The sequence below is a fragment of the Pan troglodytes genome, chromosome 18, assembly GCF_028858775.2.
Source record: "Pan troglodytes isolate AG18354 chromosome 18, NHGRI_mPanTro3-v2.0_pri, whole genome shotgun sequence".
In the NCBI taxonomy this organism is placed as follows: Eukaryota; Metazoa; Chordata; class Mammalia; order Primates; family Hominidae; genus Pan; species Pan troglodytes.
Window position 1 is genome coordinate 71,946,490 of NC_072416.2, and position 21,366 is coordinate 71,967,855.

Here is a 21,366-nt window from a genome sequence, read left to right on the forward strand (position 1 = left end):
CATGCTGCCAGGCCCTCCCTTGTCCAGTTGGAAGCCCCAGCAGTCCAGCCCCCCTGCTCCACCAGCAGGGGGTGCCTTCCTCCACACCCTCTCCTCGCTGCCTTTGGCCCCGGCCCTCACCCTGCAGCAATAGCTCTTTCCCAGTGGCAGACTGCTATATGACCTCTCCACTGCCGCGTCAGCTGGAAGTCCCCACTGGGCCCTGCTGCATCCCATCGGCTTCTCTCTCGCTCTGACCTGAGCAGCTGCAAAGTCTCCTGGCTATGATTGATGCCTCCGGCGCTCCTGTCCTGCTGACCCAGGCCGGCCCACAGATGAGAAAGTGATTGCCCCTTGAGTGGGTTCTCGAGTTGGTGCCATTGCGGCGGCCTTTGTCTACGTAGCTGTGCACCCCCTCCAGTTCTGCAGACTCTACACCCCCAAGACCCTGCTCAGCCTCCCTTTCTCCCAGCCACTTGATTCTGGGGGGAAACTGCCCCTTCCCCACCCTGTCCTCTTGGTTCCATACCAGCCTTTCCATCACCCACCCCTTCTGTGGACCACTTCCTGTGCCAAGCATGACTTGATGCTCTTTAGCCCTGCCTGGTTCACAGGAGAGGAGCTGGCCTCGGAGAAGGTGGCGCTGCCTCCCCTGAGCGGCCTCTGGCCCTTCCCTTGTATCCTCCAGGCAGCAGATCTTGAGCCCACAACGGGCTGTCCGGGCACATGGACCCCAACCCCAGCAGGGAGGGAGGCCGGAGTGGAGCAGGGACCCTGCTGGGCCTGAACTGGGTGGCTGACGTTTTCACATCTGGTTCTGTTGAACTGTAACTCACGTTATGTACTGAAGCCAGGGTTATTTTTATCCTGACATGTGAGGTTCCTTCACGTCATAACCACAAAACTCAATCCAAAACATCCCGGGGCAGGTTGTTTGTGAGACGTTCTGTGGATTCTCATGTCACCACATCAGGTTTCACTTAGTAACATCTGCAGGGCTGGCTCCCCGGCCGCCCACCCCGCCAGCCTGGGTTTCTGTGTGGAGTGCATCTCTGTGCCCCTGGCCAGCCGCCGGTCACGTGCACTTCCTGCCAGGGCCTGGCAGGCTCCTCACTTGCCCAAACCAGAAATGCAAGGCACAGCGGCCTTCGGCTGAGGGATGGCGCTCTCCCTCATGCTCCTGCCCTCTGCAGGATTGGGGAATGGAAATCCCACTCTCCTGGGCCCCTCAAAGAGAGCCTGTCTCCCGAGACACACAGCCAGGTTGTGAGCCCCCCTCTCCCTCGCCCCCCGCTGCAGCAGCTGCCCACCATCTACAGGGGGCTGTGCCTCAGTGGCACCCCTGAGTAAAACCGCTGAGGTCCTCGGAGCGCAGTGTTGGAGGGCGTGCCCTGAGCTGCCCTGTCCCGGCTCCCACTTTCCTCATGCGCCTGCAGCACCCAGCCCAGGACCCTGCTTACAAGAGCAGATGAGCCAGAGCCGGAGGTGGGCGGAAGAGCAGGCAGCAGTGAGGCGGAAATCAGCATACTTGAGGGGCCCATTTCTCCTGTAGTCACCCTCCCGGGGCGAGCTTGTTCTCTCTCCACCCATCTCCTCCTCCTGAGCCTGCAGCCCTGCCTCAGAGAGCATCTCAAGCCAAAGGGCAGCTCAGATCAACAGAGTGGCTGGGGGCGATGGGGGCCACTGAGGCTGGGAAAGAGCGAGCAGCCCCCACCCTGTCCTGCTGAGCACTGAGGCCTTTCCCATCCCTGTCCAGCCCGCCCTCCCTGCCCCTTCAAGTGTGGCCCCTTTCCCCACCTCCCCTGCTGGGAAAAGACTGCCCTGCTCAAACCTGTGGTCTCAATGCAGCCCCTCCCAAGGCTCCCAACCCTGTCTTGGGGAGGGCAGAAAATCTTTAAGCCGTGGGAGCACTGTGAGGGCTGAGCTGCACTCAGCTGAGGATGTGAATCGCTTGCTGCGGCTTCTCGCAGCTGTGACACTGCCCTCCTCCCTTCCACTAAGGGCCTCAGCTCCAGGGTCCAAGGGGCAGCCTGGACATTGAGAGTCCATTTTCGGTCCACACTAGGGGCTGTGGCTAAGGAGACCAGAGTTGTGTCCAGAGCAGCCCAGCCCTTCTCTTCTGCCATCTTTAGCCAGACTGTCAGCGGAGAGATGGGCTGATCTCCCTCCCCAGATGTGTGGGGGTCACAGGTGGCCCCCTTCTTCCTCAGAGCATCCTGATAGAGCACTGTGAATTTGTGCCAGAAATGAAATCTCCCCACTCAGACATTTCAGACCAGCCCCCAGACATCCATTCTGAGACTCAGAATGAGAACAGTCTGCCCTGCGCAGTGCTCTGCGCTATGGGACACTTGCTAATAAAAAGGAGCCCCCATGTATTGAGTGCAGACTGTGCGGCAGGCTCCGGACCCGGCACATTACATGTTTTTATCTCATTTAATAGGGGCTCTTACTGCACTCACTTTACAGATGAGGAAACTGAGGCTTAAACACCATGCTCAGTGCTTCCTACTGCCCCTGTGAGGCTGGAACGGCCCCGCACCTCTCCCCACTCCAAACAAGCACCTGGGAGAAGCTTGCAGTGAACTGGGTGCCTCCAGTGTGGGCAGCCTGAAGCCAGTGCCCTCCAGCCAGGCCACCACGGCCTACCAAATTCAGCTCCTGAGGGTGGGAACAGTGAGGCAGGGCTGTCTCAACAGCTGTCTCTGCAGCCACCTCTTTAGAGATCAGCCCCCAGCTGGGCCTGGGGTAACTCGATCTATAAGAATGTGACACTTGATTCTGCAAACAGCCCCTTTGGGCCAGGGAGCAGAGACTCTTTGCCATTCCAGAGTCACTCAGGACCTCCCAAGCCAGGCTGATTCAGGCAGGGACCCAGCACAATGCAGTCCAAACAAGAAGTGGAATGAGGCCTTTCCTTGAACTGGCCTTCTCACTCAGGGCTCCTTCATGCCGCTCACGCGAGCTGTCTAGGAGGTTCTTGGGATTGAGGATGCTACAGTTTGGAGGTGTGGCTCTTGGTAAGGAATCCCTTATAGAGTGATTCACAGCTGGGAAAAACAGCACAGAAAAACGCCTTTTCTAGACCCAGCCATCTCCCCGGAAGGACCATGAGAGGACATACGGGAAGTCTGAGCTCAGCAAAAAAGACGGAGCTCCTGGGAGGAGAGTCTTGCTGCTGCTTCCTGCCCGCTGGCATCAAATACAGTCAGTCTGTCCAGACGCCTCCGTGAGATTCACTTGGAATACTCTGGATGGTTCTGCACATTCTTGTTTTGTGCTTTGGGCTGATGCTTCTGGGAACATCTGATGCTTCTGGCCACATCTGATGCTTCTGGCCAAGTTTGGTTCCCAGATCCTCCACATCCTGCCTATCTTGTGCTTGTGCCTGGCCATTTCCTCACTGGTCCAGGGAGAAAATGATGGCTCCCACGCAACTTCTGGACCAGAAAGGGGCCAGCCTGGAAAATGATGGTCCCAGATGCCTCTGTTGGCCGCTCTGCATCCCCCAGTGTCCTCCCTGGGTTTCCAGAGAGCTGCGGCCAGGTGCTGGCTCCATAGCTCTTCACAGCGTCATTTTCCGCATCCTCAGTCTCAGCTTGGCAGGACCTGGGTTTCCGTCTTTATGCCATCTTCTGCCCTCCTGCATAGCAAGGCACCACCTCCTAATCTGTGAGCCCCAAACATGTCCGAACATTAGTGCCGAAGAGACAGGCAGCCTGGCAGAGCTGCAAAGGACATGGGCTCTGAAGACCAGCTGCCTGGGTCAGCAACTCTAGCACTCGCCAGCTATGTGACTTTGGATAATCCTTACCCAAATTCACAGCTCCTCTGTGTATATAATGGGAATGGTAATGGTGCATATTTTTCAAGTGTTTTTTTTTGTTTGTTTCTTTGTTGGTTGGTTTTTAGGGTGTTAGATACTATGTGTGAAGGGTTTAGGCAGGTCAAGCACATAGTAGGTGCTCAATAAATGGTAGCTATGAATTGGCTATTAAGATATCATGTTATACTGGAACAATTAGATATCCATATGCAAAAGGATTTAGACCCTTTCCTCACACTGTATATAAAAAGTAACTCAAAATAGACCAGAGACCTAAAATATATCAGCAAATCTTTATGACCTTAGATTAGGTAATTTCATAGCTATGACACCAAAGGCACAAGCAACCAAAGAAAAAATAGACACATTGGGCTTAATCAGAGTTAAAAATTTTGTGCTTCAAAAAAATTTTTTTAATAAAAAGAGGCTGGGCACAGTGGCTAATACCTATAATCCCAACACTTTGGGAGGCCAAGGCAGAAGGGTCACTTGGGCCCAGGAGTTTGAGACTAGCCTGGGCAACATAGGGAGACCCCATCTCAAAGAAAAAATTTAGCTGGGTGTGATGGCACACGCCTGTAGTCCTAGCTACTTGAGAGGCTGAGGTGGGAGGATTGCTCGAGCCCAGGAGTTTGAGGCTGCAGTGAACTGTAATCACTTCAGTGCACTACAGCCTGGGCAACAGAGCAAGACACTGTTTATTAGGCTGTTCTTGCATTACTATAAAAAAATACATGGCTGGGCGCAGTGGCTCACACTTGTAATCCCAGCACTTTGGGAGGCCAAGGGAGGCAGATCACGAGATCAGGAGATCGAGACCATCCTGGCTAACATGGTGAAACCCCACCTCTACTAAAAATAGAAAAAATTAGTCAGGTCTGGTGGCACACGCCTGTAGTCCCAGCTACTTGGGAGGCTGATGTAGGAGAATTGCTTGAACCCGGGAGGCGGAGGTTGCAGTGAGCCAAGACCGTGCCATTGTACTCAAGCCTGGGAGACAAAGCAAGACTCTGTCTCAAAAACAAAAACAAAAACAAAAAAACCTGATTGAGAGTAGGTAATTTATAAAGAGATTTAATTGGCTTACAGTTCTGCAGGCTTTATAGAAAGCATGGTGTTAGCATCTGCTTGGTTCCTGAGGCGGCCTCAGGAAGTTTACAATCATAGTGGAAGGCAAAGGGGCAGCAGGCAGAGGAGGCCAAAGCAGGAGCAAGAGAGTAAGAGGAAGGTGCCCCACGCTTTTAAACAGCCAGATCTCAGCAGAACTTGCTGTCTCAAAGATAACACTAAGGGGATGGTGCTAACCCATTCATGAGAAATCCACCCCCATCATCCAGTAACCTCCCACCAGGCCCCACTTCCAACACTGGGAATTAAATTTCAACATGAGATTTGGGTGGGGACAAATAATCAAACTATAGTATCACCCTGTCTCAAAAAAAAAAAAATCAACAGAATGGGAGAAAACACCAGCTGATGAATGGACAAACAAAATATAGAATAGCCATATTCCATATTTTGGAATATAAAGTGGAATATTATTCAACCCTAAAAATGAATACAGAACTGATACATACTACAACATAGATGAACTTTGAAAACGTGCTGAGTGAAAGAAGCCACCTACTGCTTAGTTCTATTTATAGGAAACATCCAGAATAGGCAAATCCATAGAGACAGAAGGTAGATGAGTGATCGCTAGGGGCCATGGAAGTGAGAATGGTGAATGACTGCTAATCAGTATGGGGTTCCTTTTGGGAGCTGATAAAAATGTTCTGAAATTAGTGGTGATGGCTGCACAACTTTGTGAATGTCCTGAAAACTACTGAATTGCACACTTTAGAAGGATTAACCTTACGGTATATGGATGATATCTCAATAAAGCTGTTTTCTTTTTAAAGATGTCCTGCCTTGGGCCGGGTGTGGTGGCTCACACCTGTAATCCCAGCACTTTGGGAGGCCAAGGCAGGTGGATCACCTGAGGTCAGGAGTTCGAGACCAGCTTGGCCAACATGGTGAAACCCCACCTCTACTAAAAAAAAAAAAAAAATTACAAAAATTAACTGGGCGTGGTGGCGCATGCCTGTAATCTCAGCACTCAAGAGGCTGGGACAAGAGGATAGCTTGAATCCAGGAGGCAGAGGTTGCAGTGAGCCAAGATCACACCACTGCACTCCAGCCTGGGCAACAAACCAAGACTCAGTCTTAAAAAAAAAAAAAAAAAATTCCTGCCTCAGGCACAGTGAGTGAGGATCCCTTCCATCCCTTGGTAACTCCTTTCACAGAGCTGTGGAGGTTGGCATATATTAGAAGGGATGTCCAGGGAAGATACCAACGGGCATACAGATACGCTACCCCAGACCATCCAAGTATTCCACCAGCCTTTCCCTTGTCCCCTTGGTGCTGGGTACTTTACCAAGGGGCATGTGTGCAAGGGAGGTCTGGAAGGGATGGTGGTATCTGTACCTCGGTGTGTTTTCTAGCTGGGACACGCGTCAGAGACATTTGTGCTCCTGGTTAGAAAGTCACCTCAGGCTTTGAAAGTTTTCAGAGTTCTATCCTAAAAGAGCATCTTTGCCTGAGGATGAGGAAGAAAGAACTTTTGATTTCAAAAGTAAAGTTTAAAACACTGTGTAACATTTGTCAGTGTCTGCTGTCCGTAATCGAGTGGCTGTGCGCATCATTCCTTTTCTTCAGGTCACATTAGGAAAGGAGCTTGGCTTTTGCCTCGTGTGGGTCCATCAGTTTTGTTGACCATTGAGCCACAATGACTTGACTCACTGACACAAGTACCTTACCCATTTATTCTCTTTGACTTCTTGTTTGTCCTTAATGGCCTAAATAGATCTCGAGTGTATTTCATTTACTGGGATAATGAGTAGAATTTGTTTTTAAAAAAAAATCATAGCACCTAGCAGGGTCTTATACACATGAGATGTTCACTAAGTGGTTTAGGCTTGGATGAAAGGGTGGACAGTAATGGGATTTTTTTTTTTCAAGTTACGAGTAGGACTTTAACTAGTGGGCATTTTTGCAGTAAGCCAAGTTGTATTTGCTTGTGCAGACTTGCCTTTTTCTCTGTTGTTCCATGGCTCTTGATTAGAGATTTTCCCTCATCTTGTTATAACACCCCACACACACATCTTTTTGGCATTTATAGTTGTTTATATTCTGTGTGGATCTCATCACCCTGTGGACACATAATCAGAATAAATGCTGGCTCTATCCCTTTCTCTACAGGTACCAAAGGCTTAGAATGTTCTCCTTCCACTCCCACCATGAATTCTTACTTTTATAAGTTCATGATCAACCTTCTCAAGAGATTCAGCAGCGAACGGAAGCTCCTGGAGGTCAGAGGCCCTTTCATCATCAGGTCAGCCTTGGCGGCGCGCTTTCTCCTCTTCCTCCCACGGCCCCGGCTTTTCACTTTCACGCCATTCAAGTGTCAAAGCAGCCACCTTCTCTTTCCCTTCTCTCTCCTCCTTTTCCTGACCTTTGGATCTGTTCTTAAAAGAAATGAAGAAGGTTGCCCCTTCATACTAGTTGCTGATGCTTCTGACATGAAACAGACAGGTCAGTGTTGATGTTTTTCCGCAAAACTGAATTCATTTTTTGCTTCCTGAGTTACTATCTTCCCCTGAGGTGGAATAGCCTCTTATTCAATGCCATTGTCAGGCTTTTGGAGAGGAAAGGAGGTGAGCCAGATGGCATGGGACATGGGGCTGTGCTCCAGGCCCAGCCCCCAGTGCGGGATTTAGCCAGGCTTGGTGGAGCCAGGCTCCTGAGTCATGTGAGCCCAGCCCAGGATAGTGCCAGGGCACCAGCCCCAGAGGCTGGAGGCATCTAGAACTGTCATCACCAGCAGCGTGGCTGGGGCTGGTCTTTTGCCTCCAACTCAGCTCCAAGAAGTAGCAGAAGAGTGGCCCAGTGTCACCCTCAGCCTGGTGAAAGCTAGAGCAGGGCACAAATTCCTCCAGCTTCTACACCAAAGCCAGGTGGAGGAGATTTCTAGAGTAGTGTGTATGGCCCTAGGTGCTGTCCAGCCGTGGTTCTCAGCTCTGCATGTTAGATCACTGGAGAGGCTTTAAAAAAAGATGCCTTATACCAAATTAGCCAGGTGTGGTGGTACATGCCTATAATCCCAGCTACTCAAGAGGCTGAGACACACAAATCGCCTGAACCCGGGAGGTGGACGTTGCAGTGAGCCGAGATCACACCACTGCACTCCAGCCTGGGCGAAAGAGCAAGACTCTGTCTCCAAAAAAGAAAAAAAAAAGCCTGGGCCTCCCTCTGATGAGTGAAATCGGAACCCCTGGGGTGATGGGGTTATTAAAGTGGTCTGGGGTGCTTGGGGACTGAGTAGACTACCGACTACCATGGTCTGGGGGTCAGGAGTTGAAGGAGTCCCGGCAGGGGCCTAGGCTGTATGGGGCTTCAAGGCAAGAAAGAGCCTGGGGAGCTCATCTTGCTGTAAACTAATAAGCAGCTTCAGCCTGTGGGCCACAGTGAGGATCAGAGACCTTACTCATGGGTCAGCACGGAGGCACTGACAGGGCTTGAGCAGGGGATCAATGTGACTGGATTTCTGGCTTGAAAGACAACTATTGCTGGGGCGAATGGGTTGGAGGGGCTGAGGTGGAGCCAGCTGGGAGGCTGTTGTCCAAGCAGAGACTGTGGCAGCTTGTGAGGGGGATGGGAAGCTGCAGCCGGATTCGAGAATGAGGATTCGAGACTGAGTAGGAAGTAGATTTGTCTGGTGACTGATGTGGAGAGAGTGAGGGGAGAGGGAGCTGGGAGTGTCAGGGTGTCCAGGCCTCTGGTTTGGGCAGCGGGTGGATGGTGATGCCAGTCCCCGAGGTGGGAGCCCCGGGAGAGTGGCAGGGAGTGAGGAGGGGGTGCATGTTTGAGTTTGAATTACTTTGGGGACATCAAAAAGAAGGTATTGAAGAAGTAGTTTGCTGTACCAGGCTCTCCAAGGGGGTACCGAGGCCCAAGATACAATCTCGAAATTGATGGCATAGTCATTCATTCATTCATTCAACAGATGTTTACTGAACACTAACTCTGTGCAAGGGACCATTCTAGATGGTTCTGCACTTGTGGAGCTTTCATTCTTAGGGAGTTCTTAAGAAGAGGTAGAGTGAGAGGGAAGGGGTCTGAGGCTGAACCTACGTGTTCCAGACTGTAATGGTTGGGGAAAGAAGGAGAAGCCAGAAAAGGAGGCTATGACGAAGGGCCAGAGAGGTAAAGGAAGCGGCCAAGCAGGGAGATGGCAGGAGGCAGTGAGGGAGGTGAGACCCGGGGATGGTCTGCTGCGAGCCGCTGCAGGAGCCTGAATGCTGCTGGGGGAGTTGAGGGAGTAGAGCGTACAGGAGGTGACCGGCCAGCTCAGGAGCTGAGGTGGAGTTGAGGGCACCCTGGGGATGGGGCCGCAGAATTGAGTTGTGGGAGAGGACAGGCCTGCCTGACCAGAAAGACAAAGAGCAGGACCACAGTGGCGGACAGGGCTTCTGATGGTCTGGCCACCAAAAGGATGCCCCTGTCATAGTGGGGAGGCTGTCACCACCCTCTTGCTTCTCTGGGCTCTTCGAGAGCAGGGCTTCTCGAACTCAGCGCCGTTGGCATTGGAGCCAGATAGCTCTTTGGGATTGCAGCTGTCCTGCGCCCTGTAGGATGTCAGCAGCATCCCAGGCCTCTGCCCCCTGGATGCCAGTAGCACTTGCATTCACCCAGTTGGGACCGTCTGAAATGTCTCTAAACATTGCCAGAGGTCCCCTAGGGAGGAGAATCACCCCAGTTGAGAACCACCGTGTCAGAGAGACAGAAATGGATTCTTAACCTTCATTGGCCAAAAGAGGAAGATTTCCATGGTGTTTCTTCCCATCACGTTGGCCAGTTTCAGGTAGGGAATTGAGGTAGAGGTTAGCTATGGTGCAAGAGGCCCCCCCACCAGGAAAGCAGCAGAATGTTCCCACTAGAGTGACAGTTAACATCATGTGGTTTTCCAAATTGCAGAGGCATCAGTACTCATGATGAGCTCTCCTTGCCTGGACGACTTTCAGGGAGTCAGTGGAAGGAGAGGCCTTTGGAGGAGGAATCTATAGCTAGCGTCCCTTCTGGAGAACTGGGCTGAGGTGGGTTTTCCACCCTGTCTCAGCCCCACATGACCAAGACGCATGGTGAGAAGGAGTTTGGGGTAGTAACCAGCATCTCCTGGCTGCATGGAGCAGAAGTGCAGGGCCCATGGGCATGCTTGCATGCCCTCCCCACCCGCTCAGGGCCTGAGGCTCTGTGAAGCTGGAGGCCAGCCCACTGCCATGTTCCCAGGTGCAGACTCCAGGCCAGGGAGGCTTTGCTTGCTTTGCAGTGCATCTCCTGAGCTTCCTGGGCTCACGGGAATCGTCATTTTGCAGAAGGGAAAATAAGAGGAAGTAACGTGCCCACTGGGCTGGGCAGGAGCTGGGCTGCAAACTCCTGCACTCTGCTAATTCAGCAGCCGCCACTTTGTCCCTTCTGTGTGGGAGTGCAGAGCCTGGTGCCGTGAGAGGCCCTGAACATCCTGCGTGCCAGGACCACCTGAGGCCCAGCTCCTCAGTGTGCTCAGGAGCTGGGCCAGTGGGTCCTCCCTTCCCATCCTCCAGGGGCTCAGTATGGCGATCGCTTGCTCTTCTGGGGCTCAAACCTGCCATGGGCCACACTGAGTTCTCAGTGGAAATTGAGGCTGGCCTCCAGGCCTCACTCCCACCCGCACAGCCACAGAAGGTCTCTTAGCCATTGGCATCCCCACTAGAAGCCCAGTGGGCTGGGACGGAAGGAACCTTGTGGCTGGGCCTTTCACAGAGGACTGGGTCTCTCCTAGTCCTTCACCCGGTTTCTCCAGACTGCTGTCCCCCAAAAGCAGCACCCACACCTGTCAATGTGCATCCTGGCGGACAGCCACCTGGCCCAGCTGGTTCGGGAACCTGCTGCCCACTCTGCCAGCACACCAAGCCATTGTCAACCAGCCCCAGGGTTGCAGGCCCAGCCACCCAGTCTGGGGGCACACACAGCATCTGACATGGAAAAGGACCTGCAAACATGTGGCTTCCTCCATCCTCCCCATGCTCCTGTGGGGGGCTGAGGCCCTTCCAAAGAGCTTTGTTGAGGTGGGGGGCGGATATCCACCTGCCCTCCTGCTTCTCCATTGCACTTCCTTTTCTCCTGCGATGACTTTAAAGAGGGGCATCATTGGCTGGGTGCAGTGGCTCATGCCTGTAATCCCAGCACTTTGGGAGGCCGAGGTGTGCGGATCACGAGGTCAGGAGTTCAAGACCAGCCTGGCCAACATAGCAAAACCCCGTCTCTACTAAAAATATAAAAATTAGCCAGGCATGGTGGCACATGCCTGTAATCCCAGCTACTCGGTCGACTGAGGCAGGAGGATCGCTTGAACCCAGAAGGCGGAGGTTGCAGTGAGCCAAGATCGCACCACTGCACTCCAGCCTGCGCGACAGAGCAAGACTTCGTCTCAAAAAAATAAATAAAAATAAATAAATAAATAAATAAAGAGAGGCATCGCGATGGTTCCGCAGATGCTGGCATGAAGCCACAGGCCTGATGAGGAGCACAATGATTTCTTAACCCCCTCTTTAGCTGTTAGGCAAACTCTAAGTTGTTCTCCTCAGCCTCCAAGACTGCACACTGAGAAAGAAAGGAAAGAGATTCTTCTGGCCAGCAAGTGAAAAGCTGTTCTTTTGGCAGGAGTGTGTTTAGCTCTGGGACCTGGAGCGGCTGCTATAGAAAGACAGAGGCATCGGGAGTTCTTGAAGACACACATCTGGTGGGGGTTCTTGGCATTGAGGAAGATGCATGATTTCCCTAAAGACCCTGGGAGCGTTTCCTCTTCCCCAGGCAGCTTTCCCAGGCCGCACCTCCATGTCGGAGTCAGTGGGGGTGAGAACCGGGTACCCAAGCTCCAGCCAGGCTTGAGTGGGTTGGACTTCCTGTCGGTGTCCACACAGCCTCCTTTTCTGGTGGACATAACGGTTGAGATGCATGTCAAGGTGAAGCCAATGGCTTTAAAACCTTCATTTTTTAGCCAGCTACTCTGGCTCCAGGCCCTTTCCTTAGCAGCAGGGAGTTGAGGCCAAGCTCACAGATAGAGCGAAGATGGCGACATGTGCGGTGGGGTGCTGTACCCCCACTCCCTCCACAGGACTTTGCAGGACTAAGGCAGATGAGCCTCCTGAGGCACTCATTTGGGTCTCAAACCCCAATTCCTGCCATTTTTAACTGTGTGACCTGTTTCCAAGGCCTTTCTGCTTTGTCTGTGACACAGCGATGATAGTGCCTGCCATGTCATAGTGTGGTGGGGTTATATAAATGGCGCATGTCTCAGCCCCAGTGCTGGCTGTGTCTGATAAAGCGGGGCTGTTGTTCAGCCTCCCCACAGGGCTTGTGCTTCCCAGGGTGGTCTGTGGAGGGGGAACCACACCCCTGAGGGGATGAAATCATGGCACCTTCCGTGCCGAGAGCTGGCTCCAGTGCACCGGCCCTGTTGCCCCAGTGCCCAGGGCACCCACCAGCGGCCCGGCCCGGCTCCACTAAAACAACTCTGCCCGGAGTAGGTGTTGGTGTGCGTTGCCTTCCCCCGGCCTCTTCCCACCCTCCATGCTAATGCAGGCAGAACAAGCCCAGGCCTTGTCTCCCCGTGAACCATCCACTTATACTCAGTAGAAAGGAGAGGAGGGAGAAAACCCAGCCTCTTTGATAAACTGTGATATGAACTCCAGCGTGACCCGACAGCTGTGATCTTTACAAGGCCTGCTTCTGTGCTGGGAAGCAAGCAAGTCTGAAGACAGTCGCTCTGCCTGCCAACACGGCCCTCCGGCCAGCCGCGCTTTGGCTTCAGCGACTGTGCATTTTTCCCCTCCTCTTCCTCCCTGCCGCCTTGCAGAGAGGACTGGTGGAGAATGCTTGCATCTGTAATGAGCCACTGTATGCGGTGAATGCCAGGGCCTGATCCGAACCGGCCCAGTTAATGGTAGATGAGGTCCGAGCCACCTCCCAGGGGAACAGGGAACTCCTAAGATGAGGCGGGCATTTGGAGAGGATGGGGCCCACAAGGGAAAGGAGGAAGCAGTCATGGGACTTCTTTCATGAGATCCTGACCCAGAGAAGCCCAGCAGCAAGGCTTCCGGTTCATTCTGGGCCTCCTCTCACCTCTGCTACAGACAGGCGTGGCAGCCTGTCCAGCTGAGCAAATGCTCAGTCCCTAATATGTGCCTCTGCTACTGCCCCTCCCCAGTGTCCTGGGTTTGCATAAGAGCCCTTGTGTTGGGAAGACGGGGAATAGGTGGAGTGGGGAGCTGATTGGTCACTGAGGGGGTGGGGGGCCGGGCAGCCGCTAGAAACTGGACTTGTTTTTAATTGTGGGGCCTGGGGGAAGGGCCTGAGAAGAAACTCTCTTTCATGCCGTAATTGGGAAATTCCACTTTGCTGGCCTCGTGCATTCTGCCCTGTGGACAGGGCCCTTGGCTGGGGCCAAATCACCAAGGTGTCCAAGGCCACCGGCCGTCTGCACCACTGGCGCCCCTCCCAAGCCCAGCTCCCACATCAGGCTCTGTCATCCCCCGCAGCTGCCGAATCTCAAGTCCATTTGGCATCGGGACCCCCTCCTCACTCTGTGAGTCTTTGTGCGTGCCCCCTCACCTGCCTGGAGACATTGGCCGGGCCCCCAGAAGCCCATTGTGCTGGTGCTAATGGATGGCGAATTAGAGTGAAGTGGCCAGACCAGATCCCTGTTTGCCTCTGGCCCCAGCTCACAAGGTAGAGCTTCTAGGCGGCCCCACTCTTCCTCTCACCCTTTTAATGGATTGCGTTCATTTGTTCGGGATAAAAATAAATTGCTGTGGCAAATGTGCACCAACCTAAGTCTGTTTGCTAGAAGAGGCCCCGATCCCCCTACTCGAATGCAGATGGGTTTTGATCTTTCATAAGTCCGTAGCCGTATCGATTGGGCCCCCAGCTGAGGGGAGGGAGAGAGGACATTGAACAGGCAGGAGGAATTCTTCCACAGAGCTTCCTGCTTCCCTCTCAGCAGAAGCTTCTCTTCTTGCTGGCTTGAGTTGTCTGTCCAGCTCCTTGTGTGAATCTTCTGGAGCTTTCCACAGCCGTTCCCTGCCCAGGGGCCAGGGCTGAAGTGTTTTTGTCGCCATGCAAGGGACGCAGAGGAGTGTGTGCAGCAGGAGCCGCTTTACACAACCGGCTCTCGGCTTCTCATCTCCTAATTAGAGACCCCTTTGCAATGGGAATGGCAGGGGGACCCAGCAGGCCCAAGAGGCCCAGTCTGACACACGGAAAAGACTGTTGGGAGAAAAAGAGTGCTGCCTTCCCAGGTGAAAAGATGACCTTGTGAGGTGCAAAGTTCAGGGAGCCCAGAGAGCCTGGCCCAGCCTGCATTCCATTGTTCCCTAGTCCATGGCAAAATGACCAGCGTCCCTGCACCTCACAGAACCATCGGAGGTTGTTCCCTGTTGACCCAGAAGTGGCTGGAGATGGAGTGGGGGGTGGTCCTGGCCTTGCTCTGCCTCCTCCAAGCAGTCCCCACAGTGTCATACACACTGGCACTCCCTGTAACAAGGGATGGCTTTTCTCCTGCAAAATGGATACCACATGTGGCAGGCCTTGCTAGACCAGGCTGGGATGAATTAGGTCTGACCTGGGGTATGAGGGGAGTAGAGGAAATGCTGGCCAGAGGGAGCCCTGCACAGTGTGCCTAGGGGGCCCAAGAGCCTCAAAGGGGTGGCATCTTGGTGTTTGCGGGGTCCACTGGGCTTTGAGCAGGGCTGGTGGGAGGAGACTAGAGGTCACAGGTGAACTTGGCAAGAGGTGGCCATGTGTCCTTCAGGGTGACCCCTGTCCCCACAGCCCAAGCAGCCATGCTCCCACTGAATCAGCGGTCACCCCCACTTCCAGGAGCCCCTGTGATGGAGGGGAGGACCTGGCAGCAGATTGGTGGGAAAGCTCCCCTCCTCGGTGGCCACCACACGGCACACGTGGTCAGACCCCTCATCAGGTTCACGCTGGCCCCTTGCCAGTCTTTCACTAAAAGCATGTTCTTTGTTGTCTGCACACCTGAGAAGCATCACCTCCCCCAGCCCCATAGCTCAGGCAACCAGCAGGGCTGGTAGGGTGATGGTCAGGAACAGTTTTCAGGGGCTGAGAACTTGATAATGAATTTCTTTCTGAAGCTTGAGAAGTTGTTTCTAGATGGGACCTGCAGTATTCTCTGGATCTCACTATTTAGACTTCACCTAAGGATGCCAGGAAACTTGGAAAGATTTGACATTGGTCACTCCAGCAGCTTCATTAATTAACAAGTAGCTAATGTGTACCATAATGTGGTATCATTTATTTATTTTTTGAGACAGGGTCTCACTCAGTCACCCAGGCTATGAAGGGTGACTGGGCTTCATAGCCAGTCACTGGGCTATGTGGAGTGCAGTGGCACAATCACGGCTCACCTCGCTGTGACCTCCTGCCTCAGCCTCTCAAGTAGCTGGGACTATAGGCACACACCACCATGCCTATTATTTTTTATTTTGGAGTAAGAGGAAGTCGGTTATGCATTTTTCTTGCACTTGGTAAATCTTTTTTTTTTTTTCTTTTGAGACAGGGTCTCACTCAGTCACCCAGAATCAAGTGCTGTGGTGCAATCTCAGCTCACTGCAACCTCCACCCCCCGGGTTCAAGCAGTTCTCATGCCTCAGCCTCCCGAGTAGCTGGAATTACAGGTGTGCACCACCATGCCTGGCTAATTTTTGTATTTTTAGTAGAGATGGGGTTTCACCATGTTGGCCAGGTTGGTCTCAAACTCCTGACCTCAGGTGATCCACCCACCCCAGCCTCCCAAAGAGCTGAGATTACAGTCATGAGCCACCTCACCTGGCTACATTTTTTATTTTGTTGTAGAGATGGGGTCTCACTATGTTGCCCAGGCTGGTCTTGAACTCCTGGGCTCAAACTGTCCTGTCTTGGCCTCTCAAAGTGCTAGGATTACAGGCATGAGCTACCGCAGTCAGTCAGTATCATTAAAAAATGCATATACAGTGGTAGGTTTGGAACTGGCCCCTAGAAGCCATTTTCCATCCTCTGCCTCCTTGGGCCCTGCCTGCATCTGAGCCAGGACAGACAAATGTGGGTGCCCTTTGTCTTCAGTGTATTTAAACACCGAGCGTGTCTTGTCCATCGTTGTAGAATGCGTTTCTCAGGAAGCTCTTTCTCTTGTCCCGGTGTCCTTTCAGCGTGTTTCCCTGGGTTGCCCTTGGACAGCCCCGCGCGCTTCTCCCTTCTCTCTCCGCATGCGATTTAGCAGAGTCACGAAGATCACAGAACCCCCACAACCCTGGCCCCGTCACAGAAACACACCCAAAAGGGTTTCTGCTGCATGCGGTTTGTGAAAGGCCGCCCAGACCAGGCACCTCTTCCATGGGGAAGGAGAGAGCTCCTGTCTCTGAGCAGGGGTGATGTGGCCCTCGGAGGGGCCTGGCCTGGGGGACCCATGGCACAGAATTCCGCCTCAGATGGCACTCGCCACCCTGCAAGGGAGCATGCAGTGCCCGGGGAAGAGTCCTGGATGGGCCAAGTCCACTTCATAGCCCAGGCAGGGATGGCCACCAAAGCGGCTCGTGGGATCTGAGTGGATGAGGGAGTTTTCTGTAGTTCAGGGCTCAGATGCAGTGAGTCCCAGGAGAGTGGGGGCCTTGGGTCATTTGCCGTTGTCCTCGTCATTGTTCCATCTTTTAAAGGCACCTGTGGCACCTGAGCATCTGCCCTCGTCCCCAGTCCTAGGTTCTCAACTGTGGCATTGGGAGGTGATCTGCAGGGTACTGCATAGCCATCCAAAGACCCCAGAGCTGAGGTGCCCTCCACCGGGCCTGGGGTCCTGGGCTCCTGTGCTGTGGGGAAAGAGAGAGTGATGGCCTGATGGTGAGACCGATGTGGGGGGACACGCCTGCCATGAGCACCATCACACAGGCCCAGAGGACACGTGCTATCCAGGACTGGCACCATGGGATTCACCTAACCCTGTCTGCAGAGCAGCACCAGATCCGCCAGCCCGCAATCCACAGCTGGAGGGGCCTGGAGGGTTCGTATTCTGCAGCCCAGAGAGGCACAATGGCTGTCCCATGCAGCAGACGGGGACAGAGCTGAGACGAGAGCCACGTCTCCTGATCTCCACACACCAGGACAGGACCTCAGACCTGGCAGCCAGGGGCTCAGCCTCATTAGAGAGAAGCCGGGCCCTCCCATGGGGTCGCCATCCTACCCAGGGTTATTTAGCCTGAGGAAAATCCCCACAGAGACCTCTCCTGATGTGACGCCATCCTTGTCCTCCTCTTCCTTCTCTTCTTCTCCTCCTCTGCTTCCTCTTCCTTCCTCCCCCTCGTCTTTCTCGTCCTCATCCTCCTTTTTCCTTCCCCACCTCCTCCTCTTCCTCTTCTTTCTCCTCCTCTTCCTCGGCTTCCTGTTTCTCCTCTTCCCTTCCTCCCATCCCCATCCCCAGGGCTCTCATCCCTGCCCAGGATGGCTCCCACTGACTCCACCCACTCAGGCAGAGGTGAAGCACCAAGTCAATCTATACGTCCTTTCTGGCTTCCTTCTAGGCCCCAGCCCCACCATGCCGGCCTGTCCCTTATTCTGGCCCACTTCTGGTCTGTAGCCGGCATACTCTCCCAGGAGCTCCCTGGCACTTTGACGGTGAACATCTCTCCAGGTCTGAATCTCCCTTTTGACTCTTGCTCAATAGGACATGTGTCACCCCCTCTTCTCAGGGATGTGTTTTTCCCCTGGCTTATCGCAGTGGCTCGCATCATCCACTTTGGCCTCTTTGAAGCCAAGCTGAGATGATTCAAGTGCACTCAAGTCAACGCTCATTTTTTCTAGTCCGCCACCAGTCTGTTTTGAGCCCCGTCTCTCACTTTCCTTTTTCGCAAGCTGCTTCCTTAAGTGCTAAGTTTTGTGTCTCTTTATTCCCTCAGAAGGGGTGTGACCTGCCCCGGCCCCAGTCTTGAGCTCCAGCTCCAGACCACATGGGCGGATAGCCCCAACATGGGGCCATCGGGGCCTCCTCAGTACCCCAGGAGAGCATTTTCTTCCACCTGATTGTGGCACTTGTGTCTCCGTTTCACCATCCACCTCGTCATCAGTAAACCTGTGTCCTCAGATGGGCCCTTCTGCCCCCAGGCTTGCTATTTGCATATCCACTCCTTTCCCTCTGAAGGAAGAACAGTCATCCAAACTTGATAACTCCCAGCCCTTCCCACTGCTTCAGAGAGGAAGGTGCCTTGGAAGCTCCACCGTGCCCGAGACACTGTCTTGTTTTCAGCTTGGTCTTGCCGTCTCCCCGGGAAGCGTTCTCCCTTTCTTACCACATAACACATGCTTCAGCACCCCAGATGTGTCTTCTTTCCTCGTCCTGATGAAAGCGGTGTGGCAGCCTCAACTCCCTCCAGGCTCGATGCCTGGATGTCTTTGGTGACTGTAAATTTAAAGAACATACTATTTGAAAGTGCACAAATCATGAGTGTGCTCTTGTAAATTTTCACTAACTGTGACACCAGGGAATGAGCCCTCTGATCAAGAAATAGAACATTTCCAGCACCAGAGAGGTCATTTTCACGTCTCCTGCAAGTGACAGCCCCTCCCCGCCTCCCTCAAGTACTGACTCCAACACAAGAGGTTCATCTTGCCTGGTTTTGAGCTTCATATAAATGGAACCGTACAGCTGGTGCTCTTTTCACAAAGCCTGGCTTCTTTGGATCCACACTGGGTTTGTGAGATTCGTCTGTGTTGGATGTCACAGTAGTTCACATTTCCATGGAATATTCTGTATGACGATACCGTGATTTATTTATCTCTTCTAGTATTGATGGGCATGGGGGTTATTTTCGGTTTGACACTATTATGGATAATGCTTTCTTATGTGCCTTTTGATAAGCATATAGACACATTTCTATTAGGTATATACCTAGGAATTGCTGGATTGGCAAGCAGACATACCATGGGCTTAGGGAGGTACTGTCCAAAGTGCTTGTGCCAGCTTCCACTCCCGTCAGCATTGTGGGAGAGTTCCAGTTGTTCCACGTCCTCACCAACACTTGGTATCATCAGTCTTTGATTTTAGCCATTCTGATTAGGGGTACAGTAGTATCATCTTGTGGTTTTAATATGCATTTCCCTAAAGACTAATGAAGTTGAACAACTTTTCATAGCTTAGTGGCCTTTTGGATATCCTCTTTTGTGACGAGTCTGTTCAGGTCTCATTTTCCCACTGAGTTTTTGGTGTTTTTCTTATTGATTTGTGGAAGTCCTTTGTATATTCTGAATCTGAGTCTTTCTCAGTTGTATATACTGTCATTATCTTCTCCTATTCTGTGGCATGCCTTATCACTCCCTTAATGATGTCCTTTGATGAACAGATGTTCTTTATTTTTAATCTAGTCCAGGTAATCAATTTTTCTTTACAGTTAGCATTTTTTTTGTTTTGTGATGCTTTTTCGGGGAATTAGGAGCTCATGGAAACATATCCATGAAGCCGCCTGTTTCTGAGTGATGATTGTTCCGCATTCCCAGTAAGCGGATGCTGAGCATGATCCACCTGGAATCAAGAGGTGTTTTTTCTTAATTCTTGACAGGGTCTTGGAAACCAGCTAGTCCAGCCTGTTTGTGCTTTGTAAAAGCAAAGTTTCCTAGCCATCCTGCCAGCCCTCCCGACCTGCCAGAATCCAAGGGGCTTCTGCGGCAGCCAGGCCAGCGGTGGTCTGCAGCCTGGAGCTGGGAACCACTAATCTTACTGTATTGGGCAGCACCCTTTGGGTGGCATGTGGTAGGAACCCAGGTCAAAGGCACCAAAATGAGCAAAGGAACTTCACTGGCCTCTGTATCCAGACCAAGACCAGGGTCAGCAAGATCTCTGCAGTCTTTGTTTGAGGTCAGCCATGCTGTTTTGGTCTCTTCCAAGTGGCAGAGACACGGCCACCACATCACCTGGGCATTGCATCCCAGCCAGTTATGATCCAGAGGGAAGCTCTGATTGGCCCAGACAGGGCCAGTGGCAGGGAGGTGGGGCTGAGGGGTGCTGTGAGTGGCAGCCCTAACAGAACCCCACGTGGAGTTGGGGAGCAACAGCACACCTAAGGAAAGGGGTCACTCTTCCCACGAGATGCTGAGCCAGGAGAACCACAGGGGCTGGCCATGTGGTTGCCTTCCCAAGCACAGTTTTCTTTTTTTTTTTTTTTTTTTTTTTAAGAAGGAGTCTCATTCTGTCACCCAGACTGGAGTGCAGTGGCGCAATCTTGTCTCACTGCAAGCTCTGCCTCCTGGGTTCATGCCATTCTCCTGCCTCAGCCTCCCGAGTAGCTGGGACTACAGGCGCCCACGACCACACCTGGCTAATTTTTTGTATTTTTAGTAGAGACAGGGTTTCACCATGTTAGCCAGGATGGTCTCAATCTCCTGACCCCATGATCCGCCCGCCTTGGCCTCCCAAAGTGCTGGGATTACAGGCATGAGCCACCGCACCCAGCCCCAAGCACAGTTTTCTTAAAAGAGAAATGCAGACGGGGATCATCACTATCTCCTCCTAATCCCTGTGAGACTGAGTAACGAAGCATATGGAAAGTGCTTAGGAGACAGCCTGGCACCTAGTAACTTGTGCACTCAGTACCAGAAGCAACTAGTAGATAACTGTGAGGAGCCGAGGAGCTCCCGGGGTGAGCAGTGGCTGGTCACAGAGCCAGGCTTGGCCCAACTGCTCCCTCGGGCTCAGCTCCTGGAACGCAGGTGTTCTGGGGTTGACTCACTTTCTCCTGTTTCTAGAGAAGAGTAAGAGAGAAAGTTATAGAGTCATTCAGATGAATACTCAAGGCCGGGCGCGGTGGCTCATGCCAGTAACCCCACATGTTGGGAGGCCAAGGCAGGCAGATCACTTGAGCCCAGGAGTGCAAGACCAGCCTGAGCAACATGGTGAAACCCTTGCCGCCCTACAAAAAAAGAGAAATATAATTAACTGAGCATGGTGGCATGCGCCTGTGGTCTCAGCTACTCAGGAGGCTGAGGCGAGAGGGAGGCTTAAGCAGAGGTTGCAGTGAGCTGAGATCGCGCCACTGCATTCCAGCCTGGGTGACAGAGTGAGACCCCTGTCTCAAAAAAAAGAAAAAGAAAAAAATGAATACTCAAACCCCAGCACTCTCCCGTCTTCTGTCCCCCAACCCACCCAGCAACTAGCTCTTGTCCAGTTCTGTGCAGTCAGGACTCTGGACGGCACATGGCAGAAAACCAATTCTCACCCTTACAGGAAGAAAAACAAAGGTATCAATACTATTCAGTGTGCCGATCTATATCCAGAAAATACATTCTATACTTTTTTAAAAAAAGAAAAATAAAGGTAGTGTGCAGGCAGAGGCGAGGATGGGCTCATTTAAAACTAGAAGTTCAAGGCTCAGGCCACCTCCTGTCCTCAAGTCCTCCTCTCCCCCGCCACAGCTGGCTCTTCCTCCTCCATCTGCCCCATTAGTGGA

At 52.7% G+C, this 21,366-nt stretch overlaps 1 protein-coding gene across 6 annotated transcripts in view; it reads left to right on the top strand.

The window, feature by feature from the left end:
• Positions 1–21,366, top strand: part of VAC14 (VAC14 component of PIKFYVE complex) — a 113,820-nt gene that overhangs the window by 62,564 nt on the left and 29,890 nt on the right. For all 6 annotated transcript variants that reach the window (XR_010152443.1, XR_010152442.1, XM_016930117.4 and 3 more), the window contains one exon: positions 7,046–7,178. Coding sequence is in view for 4 of the 6 variants with exons in the window: in XM_016930117.4 (XP_016785606.1) it covers positions 7,046–7,178 (133 nt within the window). In the remaining 2 variants the exon portion in view is untranslated. The remainder of the gene's footprint in view (positions 1–7,045; positions 7,179–21,366) is intronic.